This window comes from Blennius ocellaris, assembly GCF_963422515.1.
Source record: "Blennius ocellaris genome assembly, chromosome: 19".
Taxonomy (NCBI): domain Eukaryota; kingdom Metazoa; phylum Chordata; class Actinopteri; order Blenniiformes; family Blenniidae; genus Blennius; species Blennius ocellaris.
The window spans coordinates 18949282-18975886 of record NC_137668.1 but is presented as its reverse complement, the minus strand read 5'-3'; the positions used below and the strand labels follow the sequence as shown (position 1 = coordinate 18975886).

General features: G+C 39.1%; 1 protein-coding gene across 1 annotated transcript in view; it reads right to left on the bottom strand.

Annotated features, from left to right (window-relative positions):
* Nucleotides 1-26605, bottom strand: part of LOC308144232 (cadherin-7-like) — a gene marked incomplete at both ends in the record, with an annotated part of 103339 nt that overhangs the window by 51462 nt on the left and 25272 nt on the right. Inside the window, one exon of the mRNA XM_080515290.1 lies at nucleotides 9143-9437. Within this exon, the coding sequence (XP_080371416.1) occupies nucleotides 9143-9437 (295 nt within the window). The remainder of the gene's footprint in view (nucleotides 1-9142; nucleotides 9438-26605) is intronic.

Sequence of the window (26605 nt, the reverse complement as noted above, 5' to 3'; positions counted from 1 at the left end):
GATTTAGGGTCCACAAACTGCTTGTGGAAAAGACGCTGCTCTGCAGAAGGGAAATTGAAACTATGAAAACCAAATGATATCTGAAGGCGAGAGGCGGGACTGCAGCCTTGTAGCACAAACATTGAAAGTGTTGTTTGTTTACGACGCTCTGTCAAATTCTAGTGTTGGTGCACAGTAAGACACTCGCTGTGGTGTCTTCTCACTGAATAAAGGCATTACTCTGCTTCTAGTAAAGTGAAAAGAAGAAAAGCCACTAAAGCAAGGTTTCCTGTTCAGCTAGGACAAACTAGGCCTTGAGTTAACTTTTGATATAAATGAAGATGCATCTGAAACAATAAATGAACCTGAACCTGAAAAAAGAAATCCCACATCAAACTACTTATTGTAGATTTGTAGATTCCTCTGCAACTCTGTAAAAGAAAGAAATACAAAATAAAATGCTTTAAAAAAAAAAAAAAAAGTGCACTTTCATTAAAATTGCCTTTGGTTTATCCATTCAAAGTGTGTTTAGGCCAAATTATGGTTTCCCTTGGCACCGAGAGGCCCATAACTAGATCAGCCACTAAAGAGAGTATCTTGTTCTTTGTCGATAAATAATTATTAATGAACTGTTAAGAGTTACTCTGCCCCTAAATCTTAAATTAACTACTCAGGGTGTGTTTCTCTCTGTTCACTTCTATTTGTAAACTCTGCTGGGCAAAAACATTCACTTAAACACATTTGAGAAGATCAGAGTTTAGTTCTTCATTCTCATATCCAGGCTTATCATATGTAACGAGGGATATCAACAGAAGGCTTGAAGATCTAAACTGGCCCGCACGTTGACAGTGGAGAAAAAACAAGCAAACAAAGAAATACAGAGCTTTTGATTCAATAAAGTAGCATAGGTTTTGTTTGTTTTTTTGTTTTTTTTTAATAAATGATCACACCGGTTTGGTGAGACACAATCCAACACTGAGACCAGAGCCAAGAGATGAGTGAACGCTAACTACGATATAGCTAATAAAGTGGCATCACCGTCAGAGCCATACTGTGAGGGAGAGTTTATGAATGCATGCAGGCTAAGAGCTGTAGGGATTGTGTGCCAGGGGAAGCAGCAGGCTTTTAATAACAGCTTTGCAGAGAGGAATTCGGGTCTTTCCGAAGAAGAGATTTTTGAACTTTTCATACGGTTTTATATGAAGATGCAACATTAATAATATTGTTGACATTTACCTTATGCATCTTAAAGCTTGTTACCTAGGTTCTATATTTTGTGACACAATATTTAACTGAACGTCAACTTCTCCATGCTTGTTTATACAGCTCTTGTATGTATATCATTCTGCAGGTCGTTTGGGTTGAACTTGGACCTTGAACTAAAATAAGTTGACACTACCGCCAAGAATGTCTCTATTTGGAATGCTAATTGTTAGCCTGTGTGAATAAGGCCACAGTTAAATTGTCACCTTGAAGGCAGTTTCCCACCGAGTTGACCCGTCAGCAATAAAGCTAAGAAGCAACGTCAGTCGGGACCAATGCACAAAGCCACTAACAGGTCAAATAATGTGTAAGAATAACGCTGGAACACCGACAATGCACCACAACCATTAAATAAATACACATTCTTTGAGTTCTATCAATTTGCTTTATCACCAATAGAATTTGAAGTCTAATCACAGAAATGTGCTGCAAATTCGCTCCAGCTCAGCATGCAATATATTGTACATTACATCTGTTATATTGCCTGTCCTTATGTTGCATGTTTAGCTGTACCGTCTGCATTAAATAAACAAAGTAATTATTTACTTAATTGAAAATCTGCACAACCACAAGTCCAATTTCATGCATTAGTATTATATGATGGGCACATCTGTTTGTAATAATAACAGTTATTTGCCAATGCAACATCATCAGCTGGCTGTAAGATATTGGGTCAAGCCGGTCAATATTGTTTGTTTAGGAAAAAGAAGACAATCAATCTCAGTACACATTTATAAAATGTAAAGACTGTGGCTCAGTAGATCATTGTTAGTTGTTGCTATAGTTACAGCACAATGCACTCAACACAAAAGTGCCAGAAAACCCAAACTTTAAAGCCAGATTTTGTATACTTTTAATGTCCTTCATGCCTACGAGGAGGAAATTTGTTTTCAATCTCAAACTGTGAACTCTGCTGACAACTGTTGTTTCTGCATGCGACGCTGTTTTGTCCTCTCTCACACTTCCTCCGAGGCAGAGGTACGGCAAGAGAGTGTTTGAAGATTTCACAGAGAAAACATAATCAGCGACAATCAGTGCCAATCAATTTCAATAGGTCATTCATTACAGTATAAACGAACCTTGTTGTTCCAACTGAGCTTCATTTACCAGGGACACATTTTTTTTCTCGGGCAAAGCAATTTTAGGGCAGATTATTGATATCCATCTGATATTAGGGAGGAAAAACCTTTTAATCAATTTTTTAATTACAACAAACAATCATTATGGCTCCGGCTATTTTCCGCTGTTAGACTGTGCGTCAGTGTTGGTCTTAAAGCTGACGCCTACAGCAGTCTCTCACAATTGGTAGCAGTGAAATCATCAACAGTAGGCATTGTTAAAATAACCTTGAAATAAAAACACCATTCTGCAAGAGCGCAGCTTTTCCAGTCTGTCAAATGAATAGCTGGTAGATGCTTGAATATTTCACTTTAATAGCTAGGCTATACATTCCTGGCACTGTGCGGGCCTGTATTGTCGCATTTGACAGAAAGTGCTGTCTCTAAGTTGGCGATATTTTACTTTGCGGCAAACATCCTCATAAAAATCTCCCTTTCTTACATGAGATGTATTTTAACAGGCTTTTACAAAATGAAGTGATCATGGAAATTGAAGATTAGAGTCCTCCATTCTGGCCATAAAGCAGAATTAACAGGCTCTGGCCCTGGATGTGAACAGTATAATAGAAGGCGAAAAAAAAAGCTTGAAGCTGCAGAAGTTATGACCAGGCTGGTTGGAGAAGGACGTCAAGATTATATCATCACCTCTTAGTCATGACAGGTTATATTACAGGTAGTTTAAAACGCCAAGGTCAAAAGATGACTGTATGAAAGAGAACTCAGGTGACGTCTGAATCTCTAATGCTGGCTCATAGTTAAAATTGTTTCGCAGGAGGTGCAGTGGACGAGGGTGTAAATTAACATTCAATATGGTCTTGTACGGGGCATCGCTTTTAGGGGATTTTCTACAAGCTGTCCTGATAGTCAAATAAACATCCTGGTCTCACAATAATGTCAGCGTGAAAGGCAAAACCAACCGGATGAGAGCCAAACCTCTGAAAGAAACATCCCGATATGTGAACAGATTCATTCTGCTCCAGCAGGCTGTCATCTGCTACTCAATTTGGCCTGTCACCGTCCCTCCAGTGTTTGTCCATCTTTGTTGACGTGATGGATCAGATCTGCACGTTTTTTATTTATTCTCCACAGCTGTGTACAAAACAGGTTTCCCCATCAATTCTGCATCGTAGGTGAGCAACTGTCATCTGCCAGTAATGAAAATAAATGTGGCGTGCTTAATGCGAGTCACAGACAGGTATTCTTCAGGCTGGTGCCTATACAAAGCAGCATGCAAAACGTCAAGTGCAATATGCATCTGTGCTCGGACATTCACTATGATTTAACAAATGTGACAGGATATAACAGTATAATGTTCTTCATCAATACCAATTCATATGTTTTTAACTCAAGCGGCGTCTCCAATAAAGCTTAACTGATAGAGAATAATTAAGGATCTCCTACATACATACATACATCACAACAATCAGCCTTTAAACAGCATCTTCATGAGTATTCAAAGCTGCCACTGCTGATTAAGTTGATTATATTCATGCACATTCACACCTGCTCCCTGCTGTTTGGGATGAGCAAAGATTATTGTGTATTGAGTTCAGTCCACATCCATTTGCAACTGTGAGAGAAAGACCGAGTTTTGCACAGAAACTTACTAGACACCTGCAGAGATGTGTTCAATGCCCAATGTATTATGTGCAATCAAAAACTGTGCAGCTGCATTGTGATAAAGTCTATATTTATCACGTGTATTCACTTTTTTTTACACTATATATGTATATATGTAAATTCTATTACATGTTTCAGCACTCGGGTTATATTGATGTTTTACTGGGCTTTGTTCATTTCAGGGTTATTTCTAATATTTGTGTCTGCCTCTAATGTATCCTTAAGTAAAAATAATTTAAAATGATGTATTCCTAAGTAATTCTCATATAATTGCGTTTAAATGTCTTTAAGCATGTCAATAAAAAATGAAACATTAAGAACCATGTGAAAATACATGGCGAAGCAGAGTTTGTTTTATTGAGCTGTAGTAGATAGTGTGTGTGAATGTGTTTATAACTCACAGTGAAAGGTAGCACAGATGACCCGAAACCTCCATGGTTTAATATAATTCAAACCAACTTTCCCTAAACTTGAATGCCCTTTTTCATGTAGAGACTCAAATGACTCTCCCATCCTTGATCTGGGCTCTCATGAATTAGACAGGAACTATGACAGCTGGGTATAGAACTGGTGAGTAGTAAATCCAGGAGCTGTGGCCTTGGGTTGACATTACATCCTCTGTGCTTGTAATGAGCCCTCGGACTGCTCCTTTGGCCCTTCGCTGTGCGGTGGGAGTGAGCCAGGCCTCGCGATTGTCACACCTCCAGCTGTCCTCCAGCTCTCTTGTCTTTTATTTGACATCCCTGCCGTGATTAAGACAAAAGCCTTCAGAGATCCTCGGGCCAAAAGGTCTCAGTGTGTATGGACGAGTACTGCCTCTAATTACTTTAATTAATTAAATTCATGATTTCCTCTAAATTGAAGCCATTCATCAGCGGTGCAAAGCTGCGACCATTAATGATTTAAAGACATCTATAAAGGAATTATTGAGGACAAGAGGTGCTTGGCCCTTCCCTGTACTTTACTGCATTGATAATTGCTTTGAGCAGATATTTACAAAGACAGGCGATGCATTATTCCTCTGTTGTTTCCCACAGCTTGTGATCAAGACATCCGAAGGGAGTAAATAAAGTGGTGGGGGTGACCCCCACAGCTCTGCACTCGCAGTGTGAACGGTTCATACGTGGTAGTTGATGTACCGTGTTGCTGTCTTATCGTAAGTTGGACACGAGACTCAGAGCCCTTGTACTCTAATCCTCTGGTTCCTTAAGCCTGAGCTCTGTACCCCCCGTTGACAGTCAGCTGTGTAATCCTTCAGAGATCTCTGTGGCTGTGTTGCAAGCAAAGCGCCGCCTCCTTTGGAACAGCTCCGGGTGCCACGGTACGTCTGCCGAAATTCTGACTTTGAACCCTTCTCAAAATGCCACAACACCTTTGTTTTCATGAATTTCTCCCTGTGAGGCGCAATGCAGCCTCCGACTCTGAAGGAAATGCCGAGACGCAGAATCACTTTCTCCTCATCTTTTGTGTTGATGCAAATAGAGAAATTAAATATTCTATATACAGGTCCATACTTGTGCATTTAGGCATAAATGGAAGAAATGCTGAAATTATATCCAAAGTGACTTATCACAGTACTCTTCAGCTCTGTTTAACCTCTTTTGGCTTTTCGTTTTGGTTTTGGTTATTTCAGGATTGACAGTACCACTGTGTTTTATACTAATTAATATGTGCTGTCTCTAATGATGTCTGTTTCCTCATGGTTTAGATCCATAGCCATCAAGTCTACACAAATCCTTCTGTTAGAGAAGAGGACAATATTTTATTCCCCATGCAGTGAGTTCTCTGTAGGGTATTTGAGCTTGCTCCATGCAAATAAATCCTTTGGCTGCAATATGGTGTGCATTGTCTTGAACTTTGCCCTGCTGAATACATTTACAAGTTTATCAGATGGACTCTGAATTCACCTCATGTGGAACATGTGAAATTGACGTACTTGTCTTCCAAGTCTCGCATCCATATTCAGTCAAGCGCCCATACTGCAGGGATTGAACTTACACTTCCCATTTGCCAATTTTGCCTTTGGCGAAAATCACGGCAACCTAAACCTGATGATATTCACTGCTCCAACACTGTCCAAAATATTAGTTAGTGGTGATTATATAATATGCTAATGCTTTGTTCCAGCTCAAACATGCTCCCGACACGTAAACACAGACGTGAATTAAATTCCACAGCGTTCTCTCTCGCCTCTCTGTGAGCTAACACTTGACTACACTCCCACTTACAGCTCTGACAGCATTTCAGTGATGGGACCCAACTGGTGTCTGCTGCTCACTCTTGACATTTTCAAGCACTCGCTAAATGATGCCTGTTGAGTCCTATCTTGTGTGTTTGAATGGGCTTATGCCAATTGACATGAATTGAGTGCACACTTTGACTTTTTCATATTGCATCACAATCTGCAGGTTTAAAAATTATTTTGTTTGTGTTTTTAATCAACTCAAAAGGCTACGTCACCCCTTTTTTTTAATGCACCAAGTTCCTTTCTGTCATGCAACACTGCACTTCTACACGCTGGTGATTGGACCACAGCTCTCAGCATGCCTTGAAGCACCTTGGGAGCTGGAGCAGTTGAGGATTTCTGCACTGCTGTGTTTACCAGGCTGCAACTGGGATAAGGCCAGATAATGGATGGATAGAAATATATTCACATGGATTTTATTTTTTTGTTGGTTTTTTTGTTTTTTTCAGGAACATCTTCAGCAGGCAGATACCTGATAGTACAAGTTAGCATGAACTCCCAAGCCTAATTTGTGGTAGAATTGCCTGTGGCCTTGAAGCCTGATTCAGACCTCTAGTTTGCTTGGGTTACTTTTCAAACATGCGTCACTCATCAACACTTAAAAGCCTAGAGGCCTGCACTAGCATATGTGAAGTGATAAATATGCAAATGAAGGCACATCAGACTTAACAATTTGCAGAGTCTGGTTGGTGTTGAAAACACCATGAAACAGCAAGTTAAGCTCAATACTGGCCATTTCCTTTTGACCAAAACATTACACTTTAGTAACTGTTATGCCACCTTGGAAAGTACATCACAAAACAAAGAACAAACCCAAAGAAATGACCTTAATCAGCATTGGCGTTCACTGAAATGATGTTAATTAAAAACTAATACATTTCATCGACCTCTGCTTATAGATATGGAGGTCACTTTCTCGCCATGTTCCTCATACACCTGTTGAGCTGAATAGCCTCAGGATGTTGTTGTCACTCATTTGCATTCACTCGCATTTTGAGCAAGAGAGGGACCTGGGCAAAACCTTGGAGGAAATCTTGACCATGCAGCCAGTTACAGACGGGCCACGATATTATGGTTTCCTCCAGGAGTGTTTTTAACACAGATAGATGAAAAGGATATCTACAGTAATAAATGCTAATGTGATCGACAGAATTTGAATTTATGAGTCCGCAGGATAGCTATATGAATATTTCAGCTTCTGTACAGCAACAAAGGAAAAGGAATTTCATCCAGAAGCTGAACTGTTTCCTATTGCTTAATTATTGGCAGGCTTGCAAATGACATAATATGCACACATTCTACACAATACACTGCAATGCGTTTGTTGTTTCATGTTATCTAGCTACAGCTACAGATGACCTTTTCCTGAAAACTTATCAGTTGCGCTGTAATGTAATATGAAACAGATGCGTGTAACCTCAAAAGAATAAATCACATTATCTTTAGTAATCCTTCGACTCATTTTGCATCATCCACCAGTAAAACAACTCTTCATATATTAGACAGATGGCAGAGATGACTGTGGTAATCCCCAACCTTTCATCGAGCCAGCCAAAGATCACATTTATTGTTTTAAGCTGAATGTCTTCAGAGTTTCTGAATGATTCACATACTATATAGTGTATGATGTCAAAGTCATTTCTTTTATCCAGCTAACTATAAGGACACATAGCAGGTCATCCACTGCTGGCAATTTACTGTATAAAGACTAAATCCAATATTTTACAAGTTTGTATAAAATATTATAATTGTTATCAAAAATGTTTTGTCTGCTTAAGTTTCTTCATTACTGAAATCTGATTATTTTGGCCTGTAAAACCGGCACTATTCCTTTAAACTGACCAGCCACTCCCATCACCAGCAGAAGACTTGAAATGGAGAAAAGGTCAGTTTGTCTCTCTGTTTTTCACATTAAAAAACATTAGTGGAATTAGGTTGATTATTTGTTGATGTTACTTGGACAATGTTCATGAGAATTACCCTAAAAACATTTATCGCCATAAAGTACATATCATACAACTGTGAGTATTGCATTTTGTAACAGCTGGTCATTCATATTATTTTGTGTAGTTGAAGTAGAGACACGGTTCTGAATGTTTAATGGCCTTTGGTTTTAGGGTAAAGCCACCTTTCACATGCAGTATTACCACAAAATACAAGTGAATTACAGTCAATATGAATCGCTTCCTATCCAGTTTCCTACAGATTCACATGTAACACTCAGGTTGACGATTCTGAAAACAACTGTGATATATTAAATTCTTATCTTATTTTATTATTTACTTTTTGAAGTAACTTTTTTCTTTTATGTTAACATTCTACAATGTTTTGTAAATGTTTATTTGTAACACTCTGAATGGGCTACACAGATAAGTTTTGCCTTGACTTAAGATCCAAGGATCTCTTGGTAATATTTCAGTCCTCAACTTCCAAAAAGTAATTCAAAGTTAAAAAAAAAAAAAATCTAACAGCAAAAAACTGCATTTCCTCAATAAAAACATCAGAGTAGAGGACAAAGAACCTGTTCTATTCACGCTTCGGCCAAGGCATGCAAAAATCAAAGTAATTTAACCTGGACTTCATTGATGTAGAACCCATGAAGAAGAAGACCTTCATGCAGTTTAAATTGGGCCCAATATGATTACCACACATTCAGAGTTACATAGTGAACTGGCTGGACTCAAATTAATATTGCACCCAACCACCCCCCCCCCCACCCCCGGACCTAAAGACTGCGGGAGATGAAAACAAATTCAGTGGGTTGGAAAATTATCAAACGCAGATGCCGGACCGAGAGTAAGTCAAAGAGCGAGAGTTGGCGTGAGCATTGAAACGATCGTGTGGAAGAAAAATATGGAAATAAAGGCTTTTTTTTTATATCATGGGATTATGTTTGACAAAGAATAAGGAGGCTTACCTAAAGGAGACATCTCAGGAACACCTGCCAGATATGGTCCATCAATAAATTTTGGTTCATTATCGTTGATGTCCTGGACTTTCACCACAAACTCAGACCGGGGCTCAACCGGCAGGTTGGTGATCCGGTCTACGGCCTGAGCTTGAAGGGTGTAGTAAGCCTGCGCCTCTCGATCGAGCCGCTTCGTGGCGTGGATGTCTCCGGTGTTCTCGTCAATGGTGAAGATGGAGGTAGCCCCCTCGCCAGACAACACGTACTTCACCTTCCCATCTCCTTTGTCCACATCCGAGTGTAGCTGGAGAAGGAAAGAAGTGCACATAAAAGAGTAATCTATCAGGGCACAAATGTAAATTCAAGTTTTAATATTTTAGTGGTCGCGTTGGACTCAATAATCAATGACCTTAGGGCTTCTGTCTAACAAGAACAGACTTGAAACTAATAAATGAGGATTGTACAAATGAGATCGATACTTTGCTTTAAATACTTATCCACAGCAAGTCACATTACTTGATGAGCTTGATGCAATTCAAATTTTATTGTGTTTTTGAACATCTGAGATGGTCTCATAATGTATATATTTATATAAATATCCACTATATTCCAAATGGAAATCATTTAACACGAGACTGAATGTCTACATCATGTGAATCGTCACTGTCATGTTGATGCTAATATGTACAACCAACACAAGCAAATATGTCATGTTTATTGAACAAATATTCAAATCAGATCAAGAGTTCAAAACATGAAACATTTGTGCATGAATTATGCCGCAAAAATTCCATTATGATTTGCATTTTGCCACAAATAATGGGATGAAATGAAATGCTGCCACTTACTGTAATAGCAGTGTGACTTGCTAACTGATGTATTGGTCATTATAAATGATACGAACAATTTTCCATTAAAAACCTCCAGCAACAAGAAGCGCATCCCAAAGAAAAAAAAAGCATTCTACAGTTATCACAAAAATGTGTTTTAATCAATAAAACAACAATAATGTGGCAAATGGACTTGCATATTTTACATTTTTCTGCCCAGAGATGTATTATTAAGGTCCAGATAAATGACTGCTCTGGAAACATTTTATCTATTTTTTCGACAGAGATTCATGAAATGCTTTCTAAATGTGTTTCTAAAAGCTGCACTGGGATTTGTTTTATGAATCCCACATCTGCACTACTGCCGACATACTACTCCGTGTCAGTTGAAGATAGGTCACAAATCCAGCACTGAAAATACCACTTAAATACCAGCGAGTGAAAGTCCTGCAAGGTAAAAACTGGGATCAGTGCGTCCTTCTAGTGGAGCTTTTTCAATAGCTCTACTTTCTCTTTGAAACAAAGGCAGCACGTATCATATTCATACCTGAACTACAAAAGACCATCTCTGCTCAGTGGCTTGCATTTGTTATGTGAAGTATGTACAGAAGTTAAGCTTTAATCGACCAACATTAATCACCAAAAGCTATGCTGTCAAAATCAGTCCCTTTATATTACCCGATACTGACCATCTTTAAATAAAACTAGATGCTTCTCTCAGCTCCTGAGCTGCCTTTTTTTTTTCTCGTTGAACTAGAATAAGCTGAATTAATGACATGGGTTGTTACGATGTTCCACAGATAAACATACTGTGCAGGTTCACAAAGAAGACACATCAGTCACTCTTTCAAGTGCAAACCTTCCTCTCATACAGAAGTTCGAATCTCTGAGGAGCAAGTCACAATGACTTTAAGACCCCCTCTCAAAGTATGACTTCAACAAAATAATCTTTGAAGAACTCTAAAGAAAAGATATTTAAATTATCGTGACAAGTACTCAACCTTGAACAATCCCATTTTGAAGGGAGCAGTGTGATGGCCATCAACCCCTTCAACATGGTTAACATCAGTGCTATCACAGAAGCTGACATATATCTTGGGGGAAGGCCACTATTGGTATTTAAAGATGTGCAGACGGACCGCTTTTAGCTGTCAGCATTTAGCAGAGTGCATATTTCTGTCTTTTCCCTGTCACCTCGGAGCTGACAAAACACCTCGATGGCAAATTGTGCAGACAAAAAGCAGACAAAAAGCATATCCTGACATCTTGATATTTGGTGTTAAACACAAGTAGAAGGAGGCTTAATAATATCTGCATTTCAATAGCGTTCTCACTCACAGATCGATAATATCAGGATAGACCCGGCCGGGTTTCTTCTTCTATCCGTCTAAATTAAGGTTGTTATTTCAATTTAATTGCTTTTTCCACTTACTTGCAAGGCTTTCTATTTCCATTGTTGGAGCAATAGGTAGAAGAGAAATAGGTATCAGAGACTCATTGCGACTGATTGCATAGTAAATGCTGCAATGTTGAAGGCTTACTCCAGTCAGTAACTAAGGAAACTGAAAACCTGGAGAACACAATTGAAACTCGGCAACATCCATTGTCTTGATGACATTGTTTAGAGTATAAAGCACTCGGTTCAACAAGTAGACAACCACAATCACTTTACAAGGACAATCTCTCGTGTTCAACCAACACCATTAAAAATATATTGGGTAAATGGCCAAAATCAAGCTGAAAAACAGAATGTTTCCAAGATACTTGTATAAGTTTGACCTTCCAGCACGTTAGTATATCATCAGACTTCATTGTGTTGACCTTCATCTGTTTCGTTTTAAACTGGACAAGAAACTACCTCAAGGCATCCTGGATGTCTCATAAAGCCAACAGTACTACATCATCGACAAAGAGGCGACATGTAGTCATAAAGAGGCCTCAGTCAGAACTGCCTGTAAATATGTGACACACTGAAACCTGACCATAACTAGCTTATAGGACCCCTACTGAATGATTTCATTTTTTTTAAACTAAATTTATTTGTATCGATAAAAGTTTCCCCAGAATGACCTTTATTTTACTTGGTTAATCTTTGTAAATCATTCAGAGTAATCAAAGGGATGGGAGTTTACAGTTTAAGCGGTAAAGTCCAAATAAAGTCACATTTTGCCTTTTTGATAATACTTAGTTTTCTTTTTTTTCCATGTTGGCAGTGAAAACACAGCTTCTGGCTTGTTTAACCTTGGATCAAGTGTCATTTTTAACATTTTAACCACATGCATAGTTGGCCAAACTCAAAATAAATCATTTAACTCCAGTGTGTGTGTCAGGAACAAATCAACTTTAAAAAAAATAAATAAATAAAATAAATTGTAGATTCGAAATGGATTTTCTAAAAATGGTTAACTTCCAGAAATCTGATTAACAGCACTTTATTGAAAAAATGTCTGAGGAGCCGGAAATCGATATCACACAAAATAACCCCAATAAATTACTAATAGCAAGCAGAAAACAAACATCTTCATCATCATGTGAATTCTGTAAAACACCAGAAACACAAAGCTGTGTCACTTCTTCACATAGACAAGGCTCAGGAGTGTTTTTGGTTTCGAACCAAACCAGGAAAAACCTGGGCAGAAAGAGTTTATGAACTGAAATCCTTCAAACCATCTCAAAGTTTGGCTTAAACCTCACTGGTTGAACCAAACCAAGTCAAAAACCAAAGATGAGCCAAAGTGCAGGCTAGTTGAACCATCACAGATTCTCCTTGGTCACAACTTCAGATGTATACGTTGAATTAAAGGTTTGACCTCCAGTCTTCCAACTTCCAGAGCTATATAATGATTTCCCCGGATGTCATTGATAGAATAGTACATTTATTATATTCAGAAGCAGAAAAAGTGCATTGACTTTTTTGTAATTAAAATAATTATGTTTAGACAATTTCACAGGATGTTTGTTTTGTTTCGACTCATCATCAATAATATGTTTTCTAAAGAAATAAACATAGAAAACAGCACTAGAACACAATGCACAGCACAGCTTTTTTTTTCAATTAGGTTTGAGCTTCTCTTGTTGCTCATTATGTCAAAGCATTGACAAAAGCTTTTCGTGCAGGTTGTTCTTTTTTTTTTCTTCTTATATTACAATGTACTCATAGAAGACTATTGCTGAACTCGTCTTTCAATTTATCTGTAAATGTCAACATCTCATTACGGGATAAATAACATTGGTATTTCAGGATTCGAGCCAGCGCTGCAGGGGTGGAGAATGATTAGGTCAATATTATTTTGGTGGCGCTGAAGGAGTACATGCTGAACAGAGGATACAACACCAAAGGTCTTTTTATTAATGGAATCCATCAGCCTGCTGATGGATGTTGGGCTGGGGGCACGATGATTGCACTGGCTGTGTCCTCAAGACTAAGCGTGCATATGTTGCCACTCTTATGGAGCCCACCGTGTTTATTCACCATCTCCTGCTGTCAGGAACAAACCTGAGGTAAACTGTCGGTCTTGGAGAGTCAACATTTAATCTGGAGGAGGCCATCCGCGCAGGCTCTAGTAAATGCCACAGACGAGAAGGACAGAGTCGACAGGCTGGAAAGCATTCAGGCTGGGGTCAAGGATCAAGCACACTGTGTGGTCCTTTCAGTGAACTGTTTGGCTTTATACAATTCAAACTTTTCTCAGCCTGCTGGTGGGGGGGGGGGGCACGACACTATAGCGACTGACTCGTGTTGAATCCTCAATCTACTCAGTTTGGCAGGGCTTACTCGAAGTACATGACGGTCAAGTACTTTCATCTGCCATTAATCGAGCCCGTTTTAAAAGTGCTGCCGCTCATTTTCTTGTGGTATTTGAAGTTTCAACTCGTATTACTTTTTACCACCGGAGCAGCGCACGAGTTGCTTCACTTGCAAAAATGTAAATGCTCGCTCCGTAACTCTTTTCTTTGCTTCCCTTGAGGTGAGTGTAACACAGCATGCAGCGCAGCACCGTAGCTCAAAGGCAACTCCCTGGGATTGTGAAGGAGGGGTGGGATCTGAACGTGAACCCTTCTGAAATCAGTGCTGACACTTATCATCGCTTTGTATGCAGGCTGCTCTCCAGGGACCAGCCTGTTAGCTTTGTGTTTGCTTGTTTACCTAGTAGCAAGGGAGAAGGGTATGAAGCATAAAAGAAAGGATATCAGCCCACTGATTCATACTTGTCTTTTCACAGGGACTACTGCTGAACATGTTGAAATTGTTCTGGCATTTCAATTTTCATTCTTGCCATTGAGCGCAATCTGTAAAATGCCTGTTGCAAGATGTGTAATTGTGTTTGTTTTTGTTTCTGTCCTTTTGGCTCAGATCTGAACAACACAAAGGGGCAAAATATAAGGTCTTCGGATGAAACAAAAACACCAAAAGGGATAGGAAGCTCAAACCTCAAGACGCATGTTTCAAGCTTTGTAGTTTCTGGATTTGCATCTCTCTTGAGGATGGTACAATTTTCTCTTTTCAATGGCCGGTACACTACCCAAAACGGATACAAAAGTCCATACCTACGGGCAACCTGTGAGCAATACTGGATCCAGTACAGTGAAACAGCCTGTGCCTCAGCTCACAAGCCCTTAATCAACAATCGCCCTCCAGATATTTTACAGCGCTGCTTGAACAGCGGGACTGAACAGGGTCTCTACAGCAAGGCAGCACAATATCGCAAACAACAAATAGAAAATATGAATGATGGACAACGGTGCACTTGATATTTCCTGTTGAGACATTTCATGTTGCAGGAATGAAACCTGCACATAACCCTCCCTTCAGTGTAAACGGCATACCCCATTGTTTTATTTTGCTCTGTAGAGGCTGGGAATTTGCTTGTGAATACAGGCGACTATTGAGAATTAATATGCACCGTATGCAAGACCAGCAGGGACTTCAGAGTCTGTGAATAAAACATACATGAAAGTCAAACATAAGAGACAGGCAGGAAGGCAAAGAAGGGTCATTCTGCCACAGAAAACCCCCTAAAAAAGTAGACGGGGGCTTGGGTGCAGCTGTCGCTGACATCGGCTCCCGACATGCTTGGCTTTTCATCTATTTACTCGGCCATGTTCTGGTGAGTAGCCATGGTGCTGTGCTTTGAGAGCGGCTCAGCGGCTCAGACTCCCCTCTTTCATTTCAAGTTGGGAGGTGGGGAATTAGCGATCACCATGGAGAGGCAGTTAGCCATCACACAGTGGTGTGTGGAAGCATGGCACCTGCACACAAAAAACTTGTACCTATCCGCACATAAATGGAATAAATGAGCTAAAATAATTGTGTGTGGTTTTTTTTAGCTTTTTTTTTTTAAGTGCATCCTGATGATTTGTGCATGTGCAAATTGACTGAGCGTGCTGTGAAACACTTTTGTTCTGACAAAAGTAGAGATTGTGGTTTGTTTTGATGCTTGATTTTATTAGTGGCAGGTGGGAATTTATAAAGCAGCCTGACGTCTTTTACAACAGTAGGCGAGTAGTTAGTGTTCCAGATGATCCACCATGCAAAAATGGCAGATTACAGAGCAAAAACAATGAAATTCGAACACAAAACAACATTAAAAAAAGAGGCATAAAAGCGACTGCAAAAAACGTGAGTAGACATTTACATAATAATGCTAAGTGCATGAAATAGGGCATTAAATATTAACTAAAGTGGATTTTAGGCACCAAAAGAAAGTGAATGTCAGAACTTTAACAATGTGTTCGGAACGAAAGAATGAATGTTCATACAGTTACTACTTGTGGTACATGTTTGCTATATTTCTGTCTGAACTCACATTAGGAAACAATAGCAGCTGAAATTTGTGTTTTGGTACATTTTAGTTTCATGTTGAAGACAGCTGTATGCGAGATGAAAGAAGTTGCAGTGTCACTTGAAGGTAGTTCGCATGGTAGACGCCGCGTGTACATTGGCAGTGATGGCAGCTGAAATATGAGCTGAAGGAATTGAAGTGTCACTTTACTTTCATCAAAAGAGCCCCCCAATTTTTTTTTTTCCATTTGTAATTCTCAAGAAAATCTGTTGCCTCTCTGCAATAAACAGATTCAAAATAGGCCAAAAAGGCAGTTTAATCAACTTAAATCTGTACAAGCAGATGTGTGTGATGGCTTGACGGCAGGTACAAAACAAGTGCAGACGGCTCTTTTTAGAGGATGGGTATAAAAATGCTGAGAAGCGGTTTTCAGCGATGGATAAGGTGGTTTCACTGCACCCGCCGACTGTTCGTGTAAGGGAATCGGCTTTCAATCAAAGTCAGGAAACACGATTTTCTGAACTCTGGCTGCCATTTATACATTGTGTTTTTCCATCAGGCTGCAGCGGCACATGTCTGAACCTGCTGACTTAGTCATAACACTGAAAAAGAGATAATGGCTCTGTTTCAGTGAGGGAAAATTGAAATTTTCAAAGAAAAAAAAAAAAGAGACTATCAACTTCACACACAATCACTAGTGCTAAAACATTATTTTTTACTTCTTTGCCAAGTACTTGTTAAGCAAGTTGTGCATATTTCTGCCAGAAAATGTGCATTAAGTCAAAAATTGACATAGAAGTGGGTGTCAATTACATTTATTCATGTGTTGGTATGAGCTTAATATAACCCTGAAACATAATGCACTCAGTGCCTGTGGTGCGCGAGAGGCTTTACTTTTCACAGAATGAAACAATCAGATCTGACAGAAAACCAAGCAGCTTGCCTGCATTATGTTGGTGGGAGTTACAGGGAGCAACAGAGCGGGCTGCCTTTATGTTCAGACCGAACTTTGTTTTGAGACAGCTACATCTACATTCAAGTCAGCACTGAAATCATGACATATCGAGTCAATAATCTGGCATGTGGCTTTTAGATAGCTTCACTTTAGTAAATACACAACAACTGCCAACACATATTAAGCAAGTGAATTTTAGATATTTTCAATTTAAGATGTCCTCGTTTCCTTTGTGAGATTCCCAATACAACCAGGAACTTGTTTAATAAAATTTTATTAGGAAAAATGTAAAAGAGTTTCCAACCAAATGGTTGCAGCTAAAACAACCGGCCTATTGTGGATCTCTGTAAGATGATTCCTTCCAGTATAATAGACAAGAACACAGCAGATGACTTCATTTTGGCATAATTATAGATATTTTAGAAGGTTAAACAGCTTGTCGTCTACAGGCATTATCAGCATCAGATGCTGTATTAAAAAGTGAATAAATTTGGTTTTGGGTACTTAACAGAAGGACTAAGCTGCTGCATCAGTGCCAATATGAAAGCTACAGACAGCGCAGGATCACTTTCCTTCACAAATCTGACATGTCTGAAATACAGAGGAGCAGAAATGAAACTCTACTCATTTTACAACAAGAGATGCAGGACTCGTCTCATCAAAGCTGCCCACCATGAACTCATAAATCCTCTCCAAATGTGACTTAAATCTTCCTAATTTCTTTGAGCACAATAAGGTCATGTTCAGAGGATCCCTTGACATGTGCGTATTAATTAAAGACATGTGGGATTGCTTCCCGGGCCTTTCACTCCGGTGCCCTGCTGCCTTTTTGGGTTTGCCAGTCTTGCCACCATGTCGACTTGTCATCCACATCAATGAAAGTAATCAAGCTAGCAATCAGGGCAAGCTTTCACTTTATTCTTTTCTGTGTGTGTGTGTGTGTGTGTGTGTGTGTGTGTGTGTGTGTGTGTGTGTGTGTGTGTGTGTGTGTGTGTGTGTGTGTGTGTGTGTGTGTGTGTGTGTGTGTGTGTGTGTGTGTGGCATTCAGCTGCCCTCATCACAGAGATCCACATAAATGGAAGACAGGAATAGGCATCCTTTTCAAAGTATTATAGGAGAGGGAATCAAAGCTCTTTTGTCACAAAAAAGCTTCCAAGACGCCATCGTTGGCAGTTCTTTTTTCCTCCCTTATTTTTCATGAGAAAGTGAGAACAGACTAGTACAACTGTCAGTCGATTGATGGAGTAACTCAAAGCAAAAGTGTATATCCATATGAGCTAAGAAATCATTAGCACATGCTGGACTCGTTTCACATTCATCTTGTCTGCAGGTCAATCCAAAGCAAAATGAGAAGTGGAGGATGCAATATTTCTCACAGAAATGCCACAACCTGCTGTGATGAGACAGCAGGAATTATTATTATTAACACAAGCTTGCAATATAGGTTATATTGGTTACCATGAGAGAAACTGCATTTAACCTTTCAGTCTCCACGGGCTTCGTTTAATGGCTTGCAATTGAATATAATGCACAGTTCTAGTGTTGAGTCACTTTTGGAAAATTATTTCTTCACTGTGACCAGTTGTAGTATGTAGCATGAGAGAAAAATCATTATGCCAGCCTCAGTCATACAGCAAAGATGTGGGTTCTTTTCACAGATTTTTAATGGTCGGTCAAGCAAACCAAACACCAAACACCAAAACACCACAGAGCTAATTAAAAATAAACACAAAGATATGACAAACAATGAGGAATCAGCTGAGTCAGCAACACTACATAAGTGCATAAACAAAGGAAAACATCAAATGTACTACTTTGGCCTGCTTGTGCCTAAGGCTGGGATTAATTTTTTTTCTTCTGTTTTCTTCTTTAGCAGTCTCCATGAGGATATGTTTCCTCTCAAGTCCCAAATGCTGTTTTCATTCATCGATAAACCCGGTAACATAAATACAATGACAAATGGACACGCCCACATTACAACAAAAACCAACATAACCAGCGGATTCTTAAACAAATCTCAAACAAAAAATACGTTTGTTACCAAACAAACAAATTTGCAATGTTGTGCAAGAAATAAGAAATGCATATAAGAAAAAGAAATTAAATACATCAAACTTAATCTTAATGCAACAGTGCCATCTATTGGTCTGAACAAAAGTTGGTCAATATAACATCCTTCACAATTATGCTTACAAAATTTGCATTCAAAGCGTCATCGGAATCACGATTTCTGTATTGTCTGGAAGTCAGGAACAGTGGATTTGAGGCCCTGTTTACACAGTGTTTCAAAGTCAATGCGCATCATTTTTAGGTGGTTGTTTGAAAACAATGTCCGTTTGCATGAAAACCGCAGAAAAGCTGGAACACTGTAGTTTTCAAGTAGAGCCACTCGAGGGTGCTTTCAGTGAAGTTTTTGGCTTTATACAATTCAAACTTTTTTGTTTTCGTAATGAAACAACACATGAGCGCGGACAACCATATGCTGCAATCATTAACAATGTTGACATGACATTTGCAGAGACAGACAATGTAGTTGGATTTTTATTGCGGTGACTCTCGACTATAAAAGCGACCAAGTCCCAGGAGAATATGGACTGGGAGTCATGACACTCTGGAGGCAAACATTGTTGTCTATGTCCATCGACTTGCACACACGCAGAAGAACTATTTACTTCAGCTGCGGTGCGCACATACAGCAACAGCATTTCAGTAAATTTCCATTTTGTTTTGTCTACATGGAGATGGAGCATTTTTAAAAAGTTGCACATTGGGAGCGGTTTTCAATAAATTGCATATTCAGTGGCTCCGTTATGAAAGTTTCCTGTTTTCACCTCAAAAACGTGGTTGCGCAAGTGGGCCCTTGGTATTGGTTATACAATCAAACCATCTTAATCACCCTTTTCAAGGTGATTAATGGTAAACAGATCTGAAAAAAGAACAATAAGTACCTAAACAACCTTTTGTCACCACACATTGCATTGCCATTGTCACACAAGTAGTGGGCTTAAAATCAGCCCCAATCGACTGCATTATAAGCTCTTTAGCTGTTTTAATTGGCAATAAGATGTCGGATGAGACGGGATGTTTTTTTTTTAGCTTGCCTCAATTAAATCAGACACATTTAGGAACCGCGTCTGCAAAGCTGTCTCCAGTAAACCTTGAGAAATGTGTTGTGGTGACATTGCTGCAGGCACCCTGGCTGCACAATGACAAAGCCACTTACAAAGCAGGTAAAGTGACAAAAAGACCTAATTTTTTACAGCGAGGGACAAGTGCAGGATATACAGTACAGTACGTGAGCCTACAGCGGGCTATAAATATCACTTGACATACTGTTCTGAACCTCCAGTTTCAGGCTGAACGTTTTCAGGCTCCAACCCTGCTGCTCGTTCAGCCGGCGTTAAAACCCTCTGAACCCACAGAAACCCTGTGTTCCTACACGATATACCTGAGCTGGTTGTTATATTTGCCCTGAATTTTATTTTATTTTTTTCACATTGTGACAAAAAAAGAGAGAGTATTGTTATATTTGATTAGGGCACACGCTGTGCCCATTTCATTACAGTTAGGTTACTATAAAAAAAAAAAATTTTAAAAAGCAAGGTTAATTGAAAACCAGACTGTGGTCAATGGTAAGACCTCAAGAATCAATGATCATACAAGATGTGCATTGTAATGCAGAGTGGTATGCTCTCGAGAGATTTCTAAAAGATCCAAAGACAGGAAGTTTAAATATATTGTAAATAATACCATATGTCGGTGCATTGTTTATATATATATATATATATATATATATATATATATATATATATATATATATATGAATATGAATGTTGGTGCATGAAGTCCAGCAGACAATGTAAAAAAAAAAAAGTCTTTATCAAAAATATTCACATTTCAGCTACTTTGGGGCTACCACGCTCAGACGTTCAGCCTCATGTTCGTGCTCACACAGAAATTGTGTTACAGATGTGAAAAGAAAGTGTTTTCGAGGCAATACTGAAAAATTCATGAAACAAAAATATAACAAAGCTTGCTTTATGTATGCTCTCTTTAGGCACATGTCAGTTAGAGCAGTCTTCATTATATTCTAACTGGAATCGGCACGTCAAGCTCACTCCACTCCCCTCCGCTGTGAATTATCCCTGTTGAGCATGAACGTGGCCTTTTAAAAACTGCAGCAGCTACCTCATTGTTACACCCAGTTTAATTTGTTGAATGAATAAACTGACAGTTTGCACATTCTGATCAAAATCTGGAACGAAGAGCACAAATCATAAATTTTTACTCCTTGTAAGTCAAAATGAGAGGATTCATTCACAAAACCAATGGCCTTCGCATGCAGTGTCACAAATTTGTTTTCGGCCAATATGTCACATAGTAAAAAAAAAAAGAAGAAAGAAAATGCTTTTAATCAAGCAAAATGTGAATGCAAGTGACAAAAGTGCTCAGCAAGTAGCAAAGCATGGCACCGCAGTACACTCATGCATCATATCAGCGACGTAAGGTAACAAATCCAACACATCTTTCATGTCATTACTCCACTTACAAAAACAGCAGTTTGCCTTTTGTGTGCTCTCCTCTAAAAAGTTAAAATGTTCAGAAACTTTAGAAAAGCAATCCGCTCTGCCAACAAAGACGGCGGGACTTTCCAAAGTGGCTGCTTTCCATCTGTCTTGCATTCGCTCTCCAATGGCTGTCATTTGAAAAAAAAAAAAAAAAAAATCCCTGGCACTTTGTTAAAACAAATTAAAACTGTATTTTCAGAGGCTGAAACAACAGCTTTAGTCTTTGTACTCGGGTAAACATGCAAAAATCAGAACAATTATTGGTCTTGATATATACTTTTCAAGAAGTAGAAACTTCATTGGTTCTCGTGACTGATAGTACGAGGGAGTTCACGGTCGTTAGAATCCATTCTGAGTGCGTTGGGGGGTCACAGAGATCACACACGAAGATGCGTAGCGCTCATCGGAGTTGCCAGACAAGTAGTATTAATTAAACCGAGAAGTGGAGGCTGTCTGTGAAGGGATTTTGGGACAGCACTCCATCGAGCTGATAATCACACAATCGCTTGTCCTCTGTGCAGGGATGATTCCTCAGCCGGAGACATTCCTAAAGACAGCCGACGAGGAGCTTGGATCAGTGATCCGCAGTGGTGGTCGTCAGAAATATCTCAATGAGAACTTGATGGATTGCAATGAAATTTGGTGCACAGAGCCGTGGTTTCATCGGACGGGGATTCATGCTGATCTGGTGATTCACAGACTTCTCACTTGTTTGATGCCCACTAAATCAATGAACGAAACATTCCTGCACAGAAAATCCTGATATAGAAGATGAAATCTAATGAGGCTTATTTCACACAAGGTACAAAGTAGTACAGGTTCTCACCAGCATCAGATAATCATGGTTGTGATTTTGCCATCTGGCGCAAATGCTGCTTGTGTATGTTGATTAAAATTAAGGTTGGACCCCTTTTATGATCCGATACCAAGTAATACCTTAGTTAGAATTACCCTTATAGATACCAAACTTCAGTAACACAAAGCTTATGTGGTAGAGAAAGGAGGTAAATCATATTCTTATAAATTAAATATATTAAAACGGCAGAAAGACAAACTCTATTCTTTGTCCGTCACAAACATAAATATTTAAGCGGCCTCTGACCACATCTCGTCCTCTGACATGACAGCCTTGAGCATGTGTGGAGCATGTACACAGCATCACTTATCACTCACGGAAGAAGAAAAAGCAAGTGTGTCATAGCAGGAAACAGGAAATAACACAATAACTTAACGTTCTCACACACACTCTTATCTAACGCATACAAGTGGATAGATGTATGGATGGAAGGATGGATGGAGTACCACAAACAAGAATTACTTGTGGCCTTCACCAGTTTGTTAGCCTATTTCCTCAGATTTTATTGAAAACCTGTGGATGGGTCTTTATGTGCATCTTCAAAGTGGAGCGATGTGCATTTACATCAACATACTTATTACTGTTATGAGGACATGGTATTATGGCAGAGGCTGAGCTCTGTCTGTTTTCCGTGTGTGTGTGTGTGTTTTCAGGGCACAATTGCACTGCTCATGACGTTCATTTGTATGGAAGTCTTACTTCACATACACATCATTATCCTGGTTTGCACCAGCCAAATAGACTCAGTCTTCTTGAAAAGCAGGTCCTGGTACGCTTTTGAAAGATCCTGTTTAAAGTTCAGTGGAAGTCTGAATACAGCACAGACCAAATAGCTGTAAGCAGACAGGACGTGATGGACTTCAGTGCAGTATCCTTGCGGTTTATAAGATATAATGTGCAGAATCAAGGGATTCCTGTTTGCGTTTTATACATTTTATAGGCTTTCAGTGAGTTCTTACCAGGTTCAAAAACCCAACACAATCATTTAGCAATTATCATCTTGCGTTTTAGCCAAGCACGAAGCATTGCTGTGAACGTTTAGTTACATATAATACATCATAACAGTTGTTCAGAACGTGGTTTGTTTAATTGCTGGTGTGACGTTAGAATCACCAGTTGGAGCATTCACATCAATCATCCAGGCTTCTCAACAAAACTTAAACTATTCATCTCGGAGATGTATTTGGGTCAATTACATTGCTACAACACAGAGTCAAGCAGGAAATGACAGCACACAAAGGAAATTATGCACTTTCCTTCATTTTAGACAGGTGGGCCATCATATCATAAAATATGTGAGTCAATATTCTCAAATTTTGCCCAGAATTCAAGATGTGATTACATTATTAAAGTAACATGAACAAACACAAAAGAAGGGTATCGGTGATAACTGCAGCCAGTAATGAACTACTACATATATAAAAGGACTGCACTGCTTAGAATTAAAAGGTTTGTGTTCAAAAGAGGTGTAGTGGATAGCTTAGTCTTCATTCATTAAAGATACATACTATGCACTAACATTATGGTTGAAAACTATATAATAAAAAAAGTATTGGAAAGTTATTGCATTACTGTCTACATCCGAAATAGCCAAAAATATTATGTTATAGGTCATCATTATATTATTAGTTGCTACACACTGTTTATTTGTCACTTTCTCTTCAGCTTAGCAATTCTGCCCCGACAATATGCAGTTGTGTGTGTTTGCCTGGTTGGTGTAACATTACCCATTAAACAATTAAAAGAATAAATACACAAATTACACTCCAGCTTACAGTATAGCTCAAAGCAGACTAGAACTATCCATTGTCAGTCTAAGATGTGAGGATGGATTCAGCAAACAACTATTGCATATTTATTCATTCATTAATTTTCATTGCCATGTTTACTCAGTACGTCCCATTGTACCAATGATGTCAGTCAAGCCACATCGATCTTGTTATTCACTGTTTGCTATGCAATGGCTTCTGTATGTGTGCTTTTCCCTCTCTGACAATGTATTTGCATGCCTAATGAAATACAACTATCAGGTACACTGAACATAACACATAACTGAGAAAGATGATATTTTAAAACATGTTTCTGTGTGTTTGTGTGCCTCGTCAAACATGTATACCACAGTAAAAACGTATCTATGAGGACAGAATTCTAAGAAATTGATTGCATCCCCATTGGTTTTGTTTCTTTTTTTTTTTACTTCCCTCTTCCTCCTCAGTATTCCCGACACTGTATTCATATATTTTTGAATGCTTGAAGCAACACAAGTGCTCGTGTTTATTTACTCTTATTTTCCACATGTGCTCTCAAGAGCAAGCTGATTTTCAGTGGTTTTGGACACACATTATTTTGATTAAAAACCATTTGAGTGAAGAGCACTCATCGCCCTGAGCACTGAGGTGACTCTCGATGACAGTGACATCAATAATCTCTTCTCAGGGGCTCCTTACCTACAATACATGGCAGAAGATGACCGACAAGGACAATGAACAATCCAAATATTGGAGATGTGGATCAGTAGGATGATAACCACCTTATTAGTAGCAATAAATCATCAAATTTCACGGCGAGGGAACTGCTATTACTTAATCTTTTAAGACTCTTATAGACAAAGTGTTTCTTTGTGCAGCCCTGGCCCCTAACACACGTGGATTTAGTACATGCATCTTTTTCCTGCTGCCACTCAACTGCAGTTGCATCTGCCTGCTTGTTGTAGCAAACTCATTAAAAAGCTTCTCTTCCTAAAAGATCAATGAAGTTAAAATTTCAAGGTGTGATTTTTTTTTTTTTGGACGGGAGGATGAAATACATTTATGTAACACATCTCAAAAGATCATTAATCCTCGTACCATGTGTAATCAGAATCCCAACATAAATACCAGAGCAAGAAATGTGGATGAAATCAAGACCTTCATGTTGAATGGAACATCTTACTTTTAAAAATCATCATTCAGAATCCATCCATGAGTTTTCTACACTTAGGATCATGAGGATCTGGATTTGGGGGCGACCTGGACAGTTAACAGTCCACCGCCAGGTTAATGTAAAGAGACAGATGCTATCTCACGCTCATGTCTACACCTGCTTTAAGTGAAAATGCGCACCACGGCCATAATAAATCGTTATTCTGCAAATGTGTGAGTAGATGACCAATAACAACACTGTCAGCTTCTAGAGTGTCATGACTCTCAGTCCATATATTCTCCTGGGACCAAGTTTTATAGTTGAGAGTCACCCGGAATAGCAATCCAACTTGGTCGTCTGTCCATACAAATGTCCGTGTACTCACCATTGTTAATATTTATGGCATTGTGCACGTATATATGGTTTCATTACAAAAACCACCAACAGCATCCACTGGTAGACCTTCATGAAAACTTAAATCGTTTTCAGTATTCCTGCCATTTCGCTGTAAACTGACCTTGTTTTCAAAATGTTGCTGTGTAAATGCGAAACTTTTCTGACACCAAGATGCAGAAAACAATGTGCTTTTACTCCAAATATTGTTATGTAAATGGGGACAAAAACTGAAAAATATATTATTTGGACTGTGAGAGGCTCACCCAGTGAAAAACCAGTGAGGAAAAAGTGTTAACCTGAGAGGTTTTCCAGAATGTTCTCTCACAGGAATTGACACTATTAGAATTATTTGTTTGACAGATAGATGTTTTCCTACATATTTGTGCTGATGATTGAGTACAATTTCTCTTTTCCTTGCAGGACAGGTGCTGAGCAATAACTGTACAAGGGAATTCTCCAGACTTAAAAAGCTTCACTTAGCACATTATTGTTATACAGTTTTGAATCAAAAGGAATGACGATGTTTTGATGTAGGCTCATACTTGGATGTACAACATGAGTATCATAATAACGGTGATATGTAGAGCTATACTTCAGTGGAATTGTTTGAATTCATCTGCCAAGCTCATAGTGTGCGAATCTGACAAAGTAAAATCCTCTGCTTTCTTTATGCGACTGATGTTTGAGCTACTTTTCGTTGAACTGCAGGGAGTAAACATCCGTAAGATCACAGGTACACATGAAAACGAGGAGGAAGACAAGAAACACGCGACACGGCGGGGGCTTTTTTTTTCTGGCTTCTGCAGGTCAATGCTTCAGCAAATTCCACCTTCTTGAAGGATGAGCAAAACTGAAGAGGCAAATATTTAAAAAACCTGACCCACCGAATTCAAATTGAAGAAATATCCTCTGTTATGCGAATACTTCTTTTCCCTACAGAGCTGCTCTTTGTAACCGAAGTGAAACAAGTCTTCATCAGTAATGCGCTTGGATGGGGGAGGGGTTTAACGTTTGGGCGAGCGGGACATGAAGTGAAAGGGCAGGCATCCTCTGTGGTGGGAATAAATACTGCCACCACCAGTGGGAAATGCTCCATTTGTTTAATGTGCCATTTCCGAAGTGGAACCCTCATAATCCTACAGACATGGCAACCTCACCGTGTATACCACCCTCTGGAATTTGA